The 16368-nt window shown below is 46.4% G+C and overlaps 1 protein-coding gene across 5 annotated transcripts in view; it reads right to left on the bottom strand.

Moving 5' to 3' along the window:
* Nucleotides 1-16368, bottom strand: part of SESTD1 (SEC14 and spectrin domain containing 1) — a 1198983-nt gene that overhangs the window by 144565 nt on the left and 1038050 nt on the right. For all 5 annotated transcript variants that reach the window (XM_069616097.1, XM_069616095.1, XM_069616099.1 and 2 more), the window contains one exon: nucleotides 10951-11142. In XM_069616097.1, the coding sequence (XP_069472198.1) occupies nucleotides 10951-11142 (192 nt within the window). The remainder of the gene's footprint in view (nucleotides 1-10950; nucleotides 11143-16368) is intronic.

Genomic DNA, 16368 nt, shown 5'->3' with positions numbered 1-16368 from the left:
CCTTTCTGTCCCTCTCACCACTCCTCTCTCCTGGAGTGATCACTTTCACCTTTCCTCCCAGCTCACCCTCTCCACCCCTCAGGCCAAGCCAACTCCAGCACTGCCACCCACCTTCTCGATCATCGGGCCCATGAAGCACGTCTCAGTTGAAGCTTTTGCTGCTACTTTCTCCCCCCGTATCCCCTTTAGACTGACTCACACCCTGACACAGCCCTTTCCATGCTCCACTCTGCTCTATCCGATACTCTCGATGTTCTTGCCAGTCATGAGGATCCGCCTGAAGCCCAAAGCCAAGTGCAACTCCTGGTACGACTCAGACCTCGTCACCCTCAAGTGCAGGGTGGGTTAGAGGAAATGGCGTACTTCTCATACATCCTCTGACAAACTGGCCTGCCGCCTGCTCCAAAGGCAATACCGGCTCTCTGTACGCATCAAGAAGAGAGCTCCCATCCAAGCCCGCGTCTCTGTGGCATCTAACAACTCGGCCTTACACTTTCAAATCTGCAAGGAGCTGGCCAATCCTGCTGCAGTCTCTACCTCTCCTGTCCCTTCCCAGGCCCTCTGCACCGATCTGGCTTCGTATTTCATCTCAAAAACTCAGGACATCCTGTCCTCTCTCTCTTCCTCTCCCCCTCCTCCATCTACTCCCTGCTCTTCCTCTGGCCCTTCTTCGGCCACCTCTCCCCCCCTCCTTCTCGGCCTTTCCCCTGTTCTCCCCAGACAAGGTTTCTAGACAAGTCTGATCTATGAAAGTCTCATCAAAACAGGTTCACCCCTGTTTCTCCAAAACCATCAAGAACCACATTGACTTGCTGGCCCCTGCTCTGGCCGACTTCTTCAGCCACTCATTCGCCACTGCAGTCTTCCCATCCCCCCCTTAAGCACTCCAGTGTGCACCCTCTTCTTAAAACCCTCTGCCGACCCGGCCTGCCCGGCTAACTATCGCCCAATTTCCATCACTCTTTTCCCAGGCAAACTCCTGGAAAAGCTGGCCATCTCCCAGCTCAATCTCCATACTGAATCTGTTGGTTGTATTCATGATCAACAGTCTGGCTTCAGAGCTGCCACACGCACGTAAATTGCTCTGCTGAACATCCGTGAAGACTTGCTCTCCAACCTTGATTCCAACACCCCCTGTGCCGTCATCTTACTTGATCTCTCTTCTGCCTTTGACATGGTCAATCATGCCATCCTGCTCAACCGTCTCCATGATAACCTGTATATTACCGGTCAGGCCCTGGCATGACTAACTTCTTTCCTCTCTGATCAACCCCCCAAGGCCCAACTTGGGTCCTTCCTCTATCTCTCTCTCTCTCTCTACCTCTAGTGTTCCCCAGGTGTCTAACCTCTCTCCCTGGCTGTTCAACCAATACCTGGCACTTCTTGCCCACCGCACGTGTTATGTAGATTACACTCGGCTCATTTTCAGGCTACCTTCAGTCACCTCTTCTCCTTCACTCATCTCTGAATGTCTGTCTGCCATCCAGGAGTGGTGTGCCGCCAATGATCTCTGCCTTAATGGCAGTAAGACTGAAATTCTCTGCATCGGCACACCTGCTCCCTCCTTTCCTGTCACTCTCATGCCGGCCTCTCTTGGCCCGCTTCCTGCTCCCACCTGTGAGGTTAAAAACCTTGGGGACATCTTCGACTCCACACGCTCCTCACATCTTTGACGTCTCTAAGTCGTCTCACTACCAGCTGCACCTCCTCAGAGGTATTCTTCCTTTCCTCCCATTCCCCCAGAAGCTCAACGTCTCCAGAGCTCTGGTTCTCTCTAGGCTGGACTATTGCAAAAGCCTCTTTCTAAATCTGCCTGCTTCTACTCTCTGCCCTCTGCAACTCATCCAGAACAGGACTGCAACACTAGTCCTTGGCCTCAAGCCCAGGGATTTTATCTCTCCAGGACTGAAATCTCTGCACTGGCTCCCAGTGGCTGTAAGGATTAAGTTCAAAATCCTCTGCATTGTCCACAAGGGCTTCTGGGGCCTCAATACCTTCAACTCTCTCTTCCTAAATAGCTTCCTTCTCAAGCTCTTCGCGCATCTGCCTCCAACTCCTTCAGGGTCAGTCGCTTATCCAAGCAACAAGTTGGTGGTAGATCTCTTTCTTCGGCTGGGGCCTCCCTCTGGAACAGACTCCCTGCCTCCCTGAAACTTGAGGAGAACCATCTCCGGTTCAGGAAGCACCTCAAAACCTTCCTCTTTGCCTCTGCTTCCTCGCCTCCTCTCCCCTGCTGAATTCCGGGCTGAAACAAACTGCACTGGTTACCTGGCCACCCTATGATCTCTGGCCCAGGTCACCTCCCTCGCCAACTGCACACCTGCACTGCCTCTTTGGCAACCCCCGCACTTGGGGACTGTTTTCTGTATCCCTACAGCCCCCCTACCAGCTCTTATACCCGATGTCTGTACTTACCCTTGCACGTTCCACCAGCTGGCCGTATTTTTTATTGTTTTATTTATTCTAAGTATCCCATGCACTGCACTGTCCCCTCCCTCTTCCCCTCCACTTTTCCCCATCCCATGCACTTGCGCGATCTTAATGACACCTGGCCTAGTAAGGTCGTTGTCTATGTCTCCCTCTGTTCCCCTTCCCTTGCCGTGTCGCGCCTTGAAACACTTGTGTATAGGTGCGTTATAAAAGCCATATCAATCATTTCATAGGGTACCGCCACTAACCAACCCTACTAAAAAAACTCACCCTTCTGCTTACACCTTTGAAATTCTGAACAAAGCACAACCACATCTCTACAGCACAACCGCATGCACTTCACCACACTACAACAACGAAACAAACCACACATAGCCACGCACAACAGCACATGACTATCAACCGAAAAACACACCTACGCTCAGTGAACGGTGTAAAACGAACTGAAGCTGCCAACAGAACATCACGGCTCCCTTGCTCTTTCTCCCGCTCAGTCCTACTAACTTACATAACCCCCTTACCTTCTTGGTTTACAGATCTGCCAGATCACGAAGGGACCATGCAGGTGGTGACAGTGCATTGTTTAAGAACCTTTAAAATAACATATGGCTTGCAAGATAGGGGTGCTTGCAAAGCATCCCATGTTGGCACTAGGGTGATTATATCACCCAACATTGGTTTAGAAACTGGTGGCAACTGTATTTTAGTTTTGCTTTCACCAGGGGTATTTTTGTATATCCTGCTCTCAGCCATTTTGTTTGTGGGTCATTGTCATAGAAAACCAAGAAGCAGGTCTAAAATGGCTGTACCGCTCACAAGGAGTCACTGAGACCAGCCCTGCTCATTCTGGTATGCCTTGGACTGGTTTAGACAAATACCTAGCCCTGCCATAGGCAATTACAAATCCTGTATGTGTGGACCAGAATGTTTGGCAGTTTTCGTGGCCCAGCTGATGGGATGGATGTTAAAATCTGTTTAGGTGCACTGGGGTGCGATTGGAGGGCTGCGTTAGGTCAATCCCATGAGTGCATGGCTATTTCTAGCAGAGACCCTGAGCCTCCCTCACTTCAGTTGGATTCTACATTGAAGTCTGCAGGTTTATTTGCCTGTCCAGGAATTTTTCATCAAGAGCTAGTGCTGCAAATACTGACTGGCCTTGTATCCCATATCCTTATTTCTGTTTCAATGTATGTGTCTGCTTTATGTCACAGCCACCTCCCCTCCTTTTGAGGAGCCATGTTTTTGGGAACCACAACTACGAGTACTTATCAGTGGGTTGGTTGGTTATTAGAGATACCTAAAGCCAGAGGACACCAATGTCCATGGATGAATGTTTCTGCATGATCCCCTTCTACTACATTTTGCGATTCACATTCACTGGCTCTAATAACGCTTCACTTTCCTTCCTGGGGATGCTGGGTCTCGAACCTGGCACTGGACTTACTTCCTTTTCCTCATAATTGTGGCTGTGCCTACTGACTTTGTCGTGTTGATTCCTATGGGAAACCTTCGAAATTCCCACAACATTTCCTAAAGTGACTTCAGAGGTATTATTTGCTTCTGGACATTCAACAATCCACTGTCCTGTTTGGGCACCAACAGCCGTCCTCCCCGCAGACCCCCTAACCCCAGCCAGCTGAGAGCCAGCAGTAGTAGCCACATGTCACTCCCGCAATAATGAAAAACATGGTCCCCCATGGAAGGAGAGAAGGAAAAAAAAAAAAAAAAAAACAGTACATTTACAGTATAGCCTTCAGTCATGCCCCGGACCACTACTCTGCTGCTGCAGCAGCACCGGATCCCACCCCCCCCTCTGTTCTGTTATGTTAAATACATTTCTAAAGCGCAGGTTCACCCGAAGGTATCTTGGCGCTGAAAAGGGCAAAAGGTGCAGTAACAGAGATCTAAAACAGATGGGTCTGCTCTCCCCTGCATCCTCAGCATTTCTTGCCCGTAGAAACCCTTGCACGGGGTCCCACACATCCCCTGGCCTAGACTTCGAAGGCAACGTCTTACAATATTCATGTTCCACATTGCAACACAATGCCAAGTCGTTGAACCATTTCTCCACGGTTGGCACAACAGAGCTAGACCATACCAATAAAAAGCAGCTCTTAGCTAAGATCATACAAATTGACAAATGGAAGCTCTTAATCTCTGGCACTGCAGGCAGCCAAACCGTCAGAGAGCAGGTCAACAAAAAGCACACAACATTTCAAAAAAGCATACACCAAGGGTGCTAGGCTCCCATGCCACCCTGGTGCTAGCAGGAAATAAGGACCATTCACTCTAGCAGCTCTCCCAAGCAATGCCTGCACTCCGGTCCAGCAACCAGCACACTCTCTCCTGATCCGTGGTCCGCAGGGCAGCCTCGCTGGCCGCACGCTCACCAACTCCAGGCCGGTTCCACCACACGGGCCAGCTCCTGCAACATCTCTGAGGCAGCAGCCGCACCTGGGGGACCAGCCGTCCGGCACCCCCTGCTGCACTCTCACTGCTCACCGGGGCCTCCCAGCGCCCGGAGCGGACTGCTTAATGCTGCCGCCTACATCCAGCGTGCACTTGCCTGCTCCTGCCGAACAACAGCGCTGCCAGAGAAAGTCCGCTGCAAAGGACTCAATCGTGTCCAAAAGCAAGTCACGGGTGTTCTGGGTCATGTGGAATGAATTCCTGCTAATAATTCACTGGCACACTGGGTAATATACGTGTGCGTCCTCCTCCTCACATTGCTTGCTCACGTAGCTCTGAAGGCAGCAGCTATCTTGGTCACGGGCTCGCGAGCGCCCCCATATCAGTATTTTAAAAGTCTTAGATTCCACTCCTGTCCATCTAGATACTCTGTTTACTGAATGATGTACATTTGTATTTATTTTTATTTATTGATTGATTTGTAAGCTGCACTCTGCAGCACTATACAGCAAAACAGTGTTTCCAGGCACCACATGACAAAACAGGGGGATGGGGTGGAACAGGGGAGATAAACTACAATAACGGTCCTACTAGGCCTTGTGACAGTCGGATCGTGCAAGTGCAGTAACAAGAAGTGCAAGGGGTGAGGAGGGGGGATAGGTGAGGGGCATAAAAATACAGGGGGGGGAGAAGGAAGAAGGGCCCAGGGGCTACTGTGAGAAACCAGAAAGTGTCTCACCCACTAGTTCCCGGGGATCTGTCATCCAAGTGGCCAGGACACTGCCACCGCTTTTGGATCCAGTTCCTGGTGGAGGACCAGTGCGGGAGGATCATCTGGGTGAGGGGTCTTGGAGTGGGAGTGGGACACCAGATTCTGGGACACGGTATCCCCTTTCCTGTAACACCTTTGTCCCATCCTACCAGATAGGATATCTAGAAACTCTACCTCCCCCGTTTTTACAACATGAACACTTTCACAGATAAAATTCGGAGCACAAGAGTACACTCTGGGCGAGGCAAAGAACACAAGAAAACAGCAGTTTCGAGACGGCAGCCGAACGAGAGAAGAAAGACCGCAAAACAGGGGATCGCAAAGAGGGAAGTTCCCATGACCTTTTCGAAAAGGAACCGTTACTTTACAGAAACCTTGAGAATAGAAAGCGCAAGACCAGGAAACCAGGTTGAAGAATCCTGCATTGTGTGTCGGAGACACCCGGGGCCCTCCCGTGTCAATAATCAAGGCAGGAGAAGCAGCAGCCTCCGTGGTACTGTCCTTGGCTCCAAGAACAAAGCAGCGTCAGTGAAATCAACATAGCCAAGCAGCAACATTGTATGGCGAGCGCTCAAATGAACATTGTTAAAACGTGCGTGATAAGAGACGCAAGTAAAGTTGAACTGCTGATGAGTGATCAATGAAAGATGCAATACCTTTCACAGAGTGGTCCAGCACCACGTGGGTGCTCAATTGAAGGTCTCTGTAAGACCATGATGTTGAGGTTTTGAACTGCATCCTTGTGCTAGAGAAGCCAGAGAGTGTGTTAAGCTAGAGTGTGCCGCCTTGTCCTGTACTGAAAATGTGGGGAAGGGAAGCCAACGGCTTGAATATCCTGACATATCATTTCTTGAACACTTTTCTTTTGCATTACATTGTTTCCCACACTATTTGTATTTAGAAGGGAGGATGGCAATAGGTTTATTAGTATAGGCCCTTTTGTTTTGACAGACTCGACTAGATCTGCATTGTTATTATTATTATTTAATAGTGGTAGCTTGCTCCCATCTTTAGATTTAGGATTAGATAGGCTTTTTTTCAAACCCAATTGAAGTTCAATAAACACCCTTGAACTGTGATCACTTGTGTCGATCTTACTGTTTGATACCATGCCTACCTTACACTAGGCAAGTGCTGGGGGATGCCGGGGGCAGGCCACTCTGTAAGTACGAGGACTGGGTGTGGGCCCGAATCAGGAGCGAGGTTACTATGTCCTAGATAGTTAGGAACTGTTACTATGTGCTAGAGGCTTGGGAACTTCTATGACTGTGTTCTGTGATGGCATATGGGGGGGGAGGTGTTGGCCTGATCATGACTTTATATATATATTTTTGTTCTCTAGTGTTTAGATTTTCTTCCCTTTCCTTAACCCTATGATGTGCCTACCACTAGGTAGTGGGAAACACGTAGTTTAGGAGTTGGTTGGGTCTTAACTGACCATTACGGTTTATATACACGCAAAGTTTTCATAATGTATTATGTTTTGACTTATTTATCCATATGTGCTATTTATTAAAACTGTATATTTTGCAGTATAACAGTATTGTGTGTTTTTGGTTAACTGTGGAATAACTGTACTTCACTACAAGCCTTCCTCTCTCCATGGAGTTAAGCCTGACTGGTCTGCCATCCCTATCACTTTAGAGAGTCTGGCTTTTCCTTTTGGTGATAAACCCGGTTCTATCTTTAAGTTGGACGGTTTCACAGCTCTCAGTGGCTTGTGCAGAAATTCAACTAACAATTGTCAACAGGAGAATACAGGTAGAAATCGGAATTAATGAAAATATTTCTGTTCCTCTGCCTGCCTTTGAACATCAAGGCTGAAGTGTTGCTGCTGTGCGTCCTGTGAAGCAAGACCTATTTGCATAGAGACGGAATAGCAAGAGCAAATAGACAAATGAGACCTGAAGATGTTTGCGGTTATAACAACTGAAGCCTTATTGGAGAAACCATAACTTCTTAAAGAGCATCCATTAACTGTCAATAGAGATCTGGGTGCAAGCAAGCTGAAATGAAATGCTAAAATTAGTATTCTCAAACCGTGTTGGGAGCCAACATCCAGAGTCACATCTGATCCACCCTTTTATACTGTTGACTGTCGATTGTGGCAGAGAGAAGCAACAGTAGAGATACAGTTTGTGAGTCCCAGAAGCCAAAAGCAGGTGATTTTGTATTCTCATCAACCACTCTAGAAACATTTTAAATATGAAGGGGTCAAAGCCCATTCTTCAATGGGCTTTGATTTTCAACACTTTTTACACCCACCATTGTTTTCATGCAAATGCTGATGAAAGCACCTAGTCTCAGCCTCATATCTCTTGCATTCCCGGCGGACAATTAACAGGCTGTAAAAATGTACAACGTTGTTTGCTGTAGGGCCTCCTCAGTACATCACTGGACTGGAGTAACAAAGGCTTTGGCATCTGTCTGGCTTCATATTGGCTTTGAAATCTGGCAAACAAACTATACTGCCTCAGCGATGCCAGTTCATGTGAACCACCCTCCAAGAATACTTTGCCAACTATTGCCCCATGACATCGTCCTCCAAAGGAAGTATATGCCCACACGCAGGAAAGAATGACAACAACTGGAGAGAGGCAGTAATTGAATGTGGAGCCAAAGGTATCATGCATATAAGTTGACAACAGTCTCACTTTTTCAAGAATGAGACAACTATAAGGCCCCATGGCACCTTGACAATGGTAAAGTAAAGGAGCTCTACTCCCCGACACTCAGGTTTCCTGGAAAACAGCCTCAAATCTGAAAGTGCCTTCTGGTCCCAGTGGATGCCCCGGTGAATGATATTGATTACCAACGATGGAGGCCAGCAAGGTAAGCTGGATAATCATCAACTGATTCCAAACATGGCAAATAGGTTATCCCAGGGCCTACGTGTAATAAGAGACTAGGAGCTGAACCGCTTGAGGGCAGCCAGACTAGTAGAGATTCTGGTGCTGCAAAGGGAAGGTGACAACTAAGCATGCTCTGGCCTGTGGGTAAACTCTACACCTGAAAATATGAGTACACATCTTGGTATTATGGTTTGACTGAAGGAGACGAAACCTGCAGGCAAGAGTATACAAAGTATGTGAGACCAGTTTAAGAAATTCATTTTTTTACTTGGATGTACTCAAGGTCAGCCTTACTGAATCATTAAAATTAACATGTTTTATGGTTTCTGAATATCTGTATTCATATTCTGTATTCCCCCAGAAACTCAATGTCTCCGGAGATCTGGTTCTCTCTAGGCTGGACTACTGCAACAACCTTTCTCAATCTGCCTCTCTCCTCTCTTCACCCCCCTTTAACTTATCCAGAATAGGACTGCAAGACCTATCCTTGGCCGCAAGCCCACGGACTGCATCTCTCCAGCCCTAAAATCTCTCCACTTGCTCCCGGTGGCTGCAAGGAATAAAATCAAGATTCTCTGCATCATCCACAAGGCTTTCTGGGGCCTGGGACCCCGCTACATCCAACTCTCTCTCCCCAAATACCTCCTAGCTAAAGCCCTTCGATCCTCTAGCTCCAACTCTCTGTAGATCAGATGCTTCGCCAAGCACAGAGTGGGGGTTGGGAGACCTCTCTCTTCGGCAGGAGCCTCCCTCTGGAATGGTCTTCCTGCCCTCTCAGACTTCAGCCAGACATTTCGGAAGCTTCTCAAGACCCTTCTCTTCTCTACCTCTACTTCCTTCCCTTTCGCCCTCCCTTGCTAATGCACCCTCTACCACTGTGACTGGAGGTCTAGTCCCTCATGAGGCTTACAGGGCACAAGGCACTCCTTGAACAGTCTATACCAGCCCCCTCCCCATTTCAGCACTGCCCTCCCGGGCCCCTTTCCTTGTGTTGGCATCCCTCACCGTTTCTGGTCCACCCCACTCCCTAGCACTTAGTGGGGGATAGTCCTCCTGGCACTTGCCCCCTTGGGCTCCTCCTTGCATCCCCTGGCACTTGCCCTCCTGGGCTCCCCCAGCACTTGGCTAGCCCCTGGGCCCTTCTTTCCCCCTCCTGCTTTTTCAGCCCCCTCCCCTGTCCATCACCTATTCCCCCTCCCAACCCTTTTTTGCACTTCTTGGTACTGCACTTGCACGATCCGAATGTCAAAATGCATAGTAGGACCGCTATTATTGTTTTATCTTCCATGTCAACCCTCCGTTTTTTGTCTTGTAGCGCCTAGAAACATCTTTTTGATGTAAGTGCGCCTTATAAATAACCAATAAAAGAAAAAATAAATATCAGTCATGCTACAGTATTTGAACTTCAATATGTTTCAACAAACCTAAGTTGTCCATGCTCATTTGGATTCAGCTTGTGAGCCTGCCCCTTCAGCATTCCTTACAAAGACTAATATGAAAGGTAAACGTGCTTCAAGTAGCTCAATACCATTGGAAGAAGTATAATCCATCAATTCTCTGTTAGGGATCAGATGCCCTATTGTCAACTACTACAGTCACAAGAGCTTCAACACAAAGTCCATTTTCATCCATTTTACTCAGTGCAGCTAAAACACACTCATCAAGGCCCCATGTGACATCATGGGTGCCAAATAACTGAATATGCCATTTTACATTCCAGAGGATTCCAAGGGAAATGTTAAGTGGCAGGCAATAGGAAGTGCTGGATCACAAAGCACCCTTTACTTCGCCCCATTTACAGGTACATTACTGCCCGTAATGGTTTGATATTCAACACATGCCTGTGGCCTGGAACTTTTCCATCTACAATGCTTCAATCACTGGTAAACATGTAATGCTTTCTGGCTAACAGAGTGCCAGGTAACAAAGCTTTTTCTGTAGTACGATGGTCCTTTTAGGATACTAACGTTTGAAGAAACAGAAATAATGAAGCATGAGGTAGATTTAATCATATACAAAATGTTATCAACATCCAAGACAATTGACAAACCATTTGTGAAAACATTTTGACAGTTCTAATGCAAAGCCTAAAACTACACATGAATTTAATAAGAAAGCCAATAACTGAATCAGCAAAAGCAAACAGCCGTGGCTTAATGTTGCATATATTTTGAATTCCAAATCTGAACAAATGTTTTGGTAATTATAATGAAAAGTTCTTGAGTAAAGCTGCTGGCAGAAATATGACCCAGCACAAAGGGATTTGGCGATTCATTAAGATGCATGCTAAGAGGTGTCTTGAAAAAGGCTAAGTGATACTAATGAAGTTAAACATTACATTTTCTTTTCAGGAACATTTAGAAAGGTTTCCTTGAATGAAAAGGTTGTAGTATATAAATAAACATCACAACAATATTTTTTGGAGCCTTTTGGTTGACATCGTTACAGTTCTAAAGTAGTTTTGATGAAAGAAAATATGAAACAAACCTTCTCAGCAGTTGAATGAAAAGCAATGGACATTTCCAACCTATGGACTCTCTCGTCAGAGGTAATTGTAAATTGCTTCCACACTCTGTTTAGTCTTGGAAGTGTGTCCCCGGATGATCTAGACGTACATCTCAATGACTGACACAGAACAACTGTTGCCTGTAATAACTGTCTCCCATAGTCGTAAGTGCTCTGGAAAAAAGTAAATAGGAAGCAAATGCAACGTTAGGACGGCACAGCTTTCTTGGTTTCCTTACTCATGCCTGAGATAACAAACTTGTAAAAACTTCATATCCTTAATTAAACCACATATCTACTCAAATAATATATTCTGTGCCTCTGTCTTTTAGTGCATGGACAGTTGCTAACAGAATGTGTTGGCTCCAAGAAAGCAAGGAACAGTAGACTGCAATACAAGTGTGGCAGCAACTGGCAAGTGGAAGTCCCATGAATGACAAGATACCTGGTCCCCAGGACACGGCTGTAGAGTTCGCTAGCAGATACTAGTGCCTTGAAGGACCTAGAGTAGCAGAAATCTCAGATGTCCTTTGGCATACCTATGGGTATGGTCCTATGTTAGTTGCTACCAGTTTGTTTTGATTGCACAGTTGATCCATTCGCCCAGTGTGGGGTACATTTTGGTACACAGGTTAGACCCATGAACCCAACACCAACTATATGAGTCCTGGAGTTTGCGAATATCAAGAAATCTAGCACAAAGGTAAAGGAAAATATCTGTCCTTTTTAAGGATCATTGTGTTATCCTGTGGCACTCAAATCTGTTTATAATCATTGAGGCTTTGAAGATTGTGCTGCAAAACCTCAGAGTTGGTAATTTAAAGGGGAAAATGAGCAAGTGGGGGAGGAACTCAAGAATGGGTACAGCCAGATAGCATCTATAGAACTATTTTCTGTACAAGGGATTGATGAAACTTTAGAGCAGCTAAGCCCCCAAAAGACATGCATTATCCACCAAACCAGAAAATGGGATTTCGTGGTGGGACCCGTTTGGCGACAACTGTCTGCATGGGGCAAGTCTAACTTGAGAGCACTGAAATCTGATAAGATCACTAAGCCAAGGACGTAACAAGAGGTATAAACTACATTTGGATTGAATCCCAGCAAACTATCATGTGCCCTGAGTTTATAATGTTTCAACAAAGGCAGTGTTGAGGCGCCCTGAACGATTGCCCAAGAAACAAAATATTTGTGAATCTTGATTTGGCTTGATTTGTGCCGATGGTGTGTAAATATTGTGCCGTTCTAGTGTTGATCAATATGGTATGCAGACTCTGCAAATAAACCCATACATTTCTTGTATCTCAATAAGCTCTAGCATATGTTCCACAGCCAGAGAAAACCTCTAAAGGTATTGTGAGTAAGGTAAATGGGTTGCACAATCTCCTATTACCGAATGGCCCATTTTGTCCCAAGAAATAGAATTCAGGAAGGGGATCATGTGGTGTTGCTAGTCCAAAGAGGATGCAGGAAATGCTTAACTCAAAAGGTCATGCAAGTTTTCTTGCCCCAAACAGCAAATCCCCCTTACAATGAATAACATGGTCACAGCCTTAACATTTTTTACCTCCATTGTCAATAACAGTTCAAAAACATGCACAACGATCACAGCATTATTATTTCATATCAAACCAGCACTATAGTTAAATTCAGTATCAAGCCCCCGCCCCCTTCCTAAACTGATAATTCAGGGGTCAATCAGTGCTTAATTTGTGGAAGTGTTTGCCAGGGCTCAGCCATAGCACTTATTTCTGAGCCTAGTTTGATTACGTTGTGGTATTTTAGCAAATTTAATATTTTAATTGTCAAATCAATCGTAGTAACACAGCAAGCAACAACAGTGTGGCCTAGGTTGGCAGGTCATGACTAAATATCAATTTTCATGAATAACAATGAGTTGGAAGGTGACAATGCTGGTCACTCATGCTAGCTATTCCTGCACACTGCTCCACTCAGCCAGCATGGCATTGATGCAAAATCTCTATCTTAATAACCAGCAGCACTGCCACATCAGAGTGGGCTGGCCACAACAGGACAGTTCCCAGTAGCAAGCCCCAACACAGGGACACAGTCACTAAAAAGGCCAATGTGGAAGAGGAGTGCCTCTCATGAGTGACATGCTACACAAGAAGACCTTACTGCAGTGTTTGGCAGGATATGTCAGGAGTTCAGTAATGATTTTGCCTGTATTTGTCGATCCATTCCACATAGAAGGAAAGCAGGTTGGCTCTTTTGTCTGTGATAAGATGGTCAATATGTTCCAGTTGCCACTGATAGAATTAGAGCCAAACGTTAACGATAATGGGTTTTAAAGAAACATCTCAACATTTAAGTTATTTTGAGCCACAACTAATATGTTATGTTGACACTGCCAGAGTCCGATCATTCATCACCTACAATGAACCGGTGGGAGTTGCAGCTTTAACCCCAAATATGTTGACACAGTATTGAACAGACGTGGGGGGTGTCCACTTGCGGTGTCCCCAGCGTGCTAGAACATATTTGGGCCCTGGCACTAATTATCTTACAAATTAAGCACTGGGGACATTAGTTATAAAATGAAAACTTTTTTAAGAAAACAAAACACAACCGTTTCACAGTTTTCCACCCTTTCATTTTCCCATAGAGAAAAAGTGCTGCTTTTGAACAGCCGGAGCACAAAAACCGCTGTGCAGATTTGGGCAGATTTGGACCAAATAAGAAACAACTTGGGCACAAAGCGTTGACTTAAAATCCTTGACTGGTTGGGGGCAAATTCCTCCAGTGGTTATTAAAATATTTCACAGAGAATGGGGTGCCCCCTGCTCATTAAAACCTTTATATTAGTCTTGGTGCTTTCTAGCAGGGAGGCCTGGAGAGGCTAACTACATTTCTGGGATGGGCCTGGGTTATTCCGTCCAGTAGTAAAAATATTTCACGGAAAACGGGCGCATCCTTCTTACAAAATTGTAGCCATATATGTGTCCCACAACGCATCAGCAGAAATGAAAAAGCCACATTTATTTTTCTTGTGCTCGATGGGAGGGATATCAGCAGTTATAATAACGGGTATGTTATACCTCTGGAAGAGCCTCCCTGCCACTTTAAAACTTGAGGAGAACCATCTCCTGTTCTGGAAGCACCTCAAGACCTTCATCTTTGCTTCTGCCTTCGCTCTTCCTCTCCCCTTCTGATCTATCTGCTTCAGTACCCTGCACCTGGTTACCCTCTGACTTGGGCATTGCTGACCCACCCATTTCACCCGCACTGCCTCTTGGCAACCATGCACTTGGGTCTGTATTTGTAACTCTACAGTCCCCTCACCTGCACTTATCAGACACCCGTTGTCTTTGCGCTAAGCCCTGCACTTGTCACCTGCTGGCTGCACTTCCAGTTTTTTTTTACCCCTTGTTAGCACTTTCCACATTTCCCCTCCCCCCGCACTTTCCCACTTCCCTCTCCCCTGCACTTGCGCTTTCTTAAAGTCACAGGGCCTAGTAAGATCATTGTTTTGTCATCCCTTGTTCCCCTCCCTTGCCTCGTCGCGCTCTGAAACACTTGTGTATGAGCACGATACAAATAAAATATATCATATCATATAACCTGGGTTAGCCGAAAACAAAAAGTGCAAACAATGTCATTTGGAGGAGGAAAAAGGATGAAATGGCATCAGGCTAGAGGTGGGAGGGGGGGAAGAGGACACCATGTGAAATTAGGGAGTTGGGGGTGGGGGAGTGGAGGACTGGGTACCAAGTTCAAACATGTTTGCAAAATTGTGTTTATCCGGCAGGATAACCACGGTTATGCTAGAAAACTAGATCGGAAATGAAAGAGCGTCAGACAAAAGGACAAGTGTTGGGGGGAATGGAAGAGAGCTCGGGAAGGAAAAGGAACTTGAGGAGTGGGGGTGGGGGGGCATGGCACGAGGGGCATGGCACGAGGAGCAGGGCACGAGGAGCAGGGCACGAGGAGCAGGGCACTTGGTGAGTGCCTGCGAGGGCAGGTAAGAGTTTGGGATTTGCACTCTTTTGATGAATAACCCTGACTATTTGTGTGCATTTACGAATAACCACAGATAGTACATTTTTTAGAAATGGGATAAAGAAAAAAAAGGAGGTAATTTTACAGTGACGTGGGTGATAGTGGGCGTGGCCAAAGGCTATTGCTAAAATGGATTTCTAAACTCAGGCCTAGTGGACAGAGATTAGGAGGCCACCCTAGTTATAGTGTACAGGAGGAACGCTGGTCGCTTAGCCAAACCAATCAAGGTAGCATGAGTCTCAGGACAGGTAAGTACAACATTACTATATTTATTATTGGCCAAAGAACACACTATAAGAATTACTGTTGAATAATCAATTCACCCCCTCTATACCTGAAAGGGAACGTAAGTAAACACAGGAATAGTAATCCTAACTTTTAAGTTGTATGGTTTCCAATAGTTTTAAAAGTTAGGAAAAAGTTAGAGAAAGGGTCCTGTGAATGTGAAGATTGCTCCAAAAGGTTGTGCAAGGCTTTCGCTAGTGAGTAAAATGCTTTTCTAGCTTATGGAGGGCTTATGCAACTAGTGTTGGCAAAGCCAAATTATGGTAAAATAAATCAAAGGTCTTCACAAACCTTTAAAGGGTGGAGATAGAGGCACAGGTAAGTATTTTTACTACTCACCACCCATACTCTGATTTTCCCCACGCTTGGCAGGTCGAAGGAGGATAGCCAGGGGTAGGTTTTCTCGCCATTGGTTCCGGTAAAAGACGCCCACGAACTGCGTGTGCAAGAAGAGTTCCGGTCGGGTCCAGGAGCTGTTTGCAACCTCTTCTCGTGGATCAATGCAGCAGGCACCGATGCAGGACTCTTCAAGATCCTCGACTAGAAGTGGGAAAGCCGGGTTTAGCGATTGCCACTGATGCAGTGATAGCAGGCATCACAGTCGTCATGGTTAAATACACCCTTCTAGCTCAGGACCGGTCAATGCTGGGATGCTGACTTACAGGACAAGCTGAAGACACCTGAAGTTCTGAGTCAAAAAGCAGAATGGCAACGCTTCTACCGCAGTAGCCCAAATTGGAGTTGGCCAGTCCAGTGAATGGCACAGGAACGCCTCAGAAGACTCCAAATGGCAGGGCAACCAGAAGACATTGAGAATTGTTGTTCCCACCAATTCAAAGGGTCGAAGCACCAACAAAGGTCTACCAAGATCACTAGCCAGACTGGGCTCTACCAGGATTGCAACAAAGGTTGGTCACCAGGCCTTCCCAGGATCGGTCCACGGGTCTTCCGATATCTTCACAGCTACGTAGGATACTTTTTTGTCTCCTCTTCAGATCTCTTGGGTATGGCTGCAGGACGCTTGTTCTTATCCTAAAGTCCAGGTGCACACAGAAACTCAGCCCAACCAATAGAAGATCTGCCCCTTACACACAC

This window comes from Ambystoma mexicanum, chromosome 9 (assembly GCF_040938575.1).
Source record: "Ambystoma mexicanum isolate Mex_15411 chromosome 9, UKY_AmexF1_1, whole genome shotgun sequence".
Taxonomy (NCBI): domain Eukaryota; kingdom Metazoa; phylum Chordata; class Amphibia; order Caudata; family Ambystomatidae; genus Ambystoma; species Ambystoma mexicanum.
The sequence above is the reverse complement of the archived record's forward strand: the minus strand, read 5'-3'. Positions and strand labels throughout refer to the sequence as shown.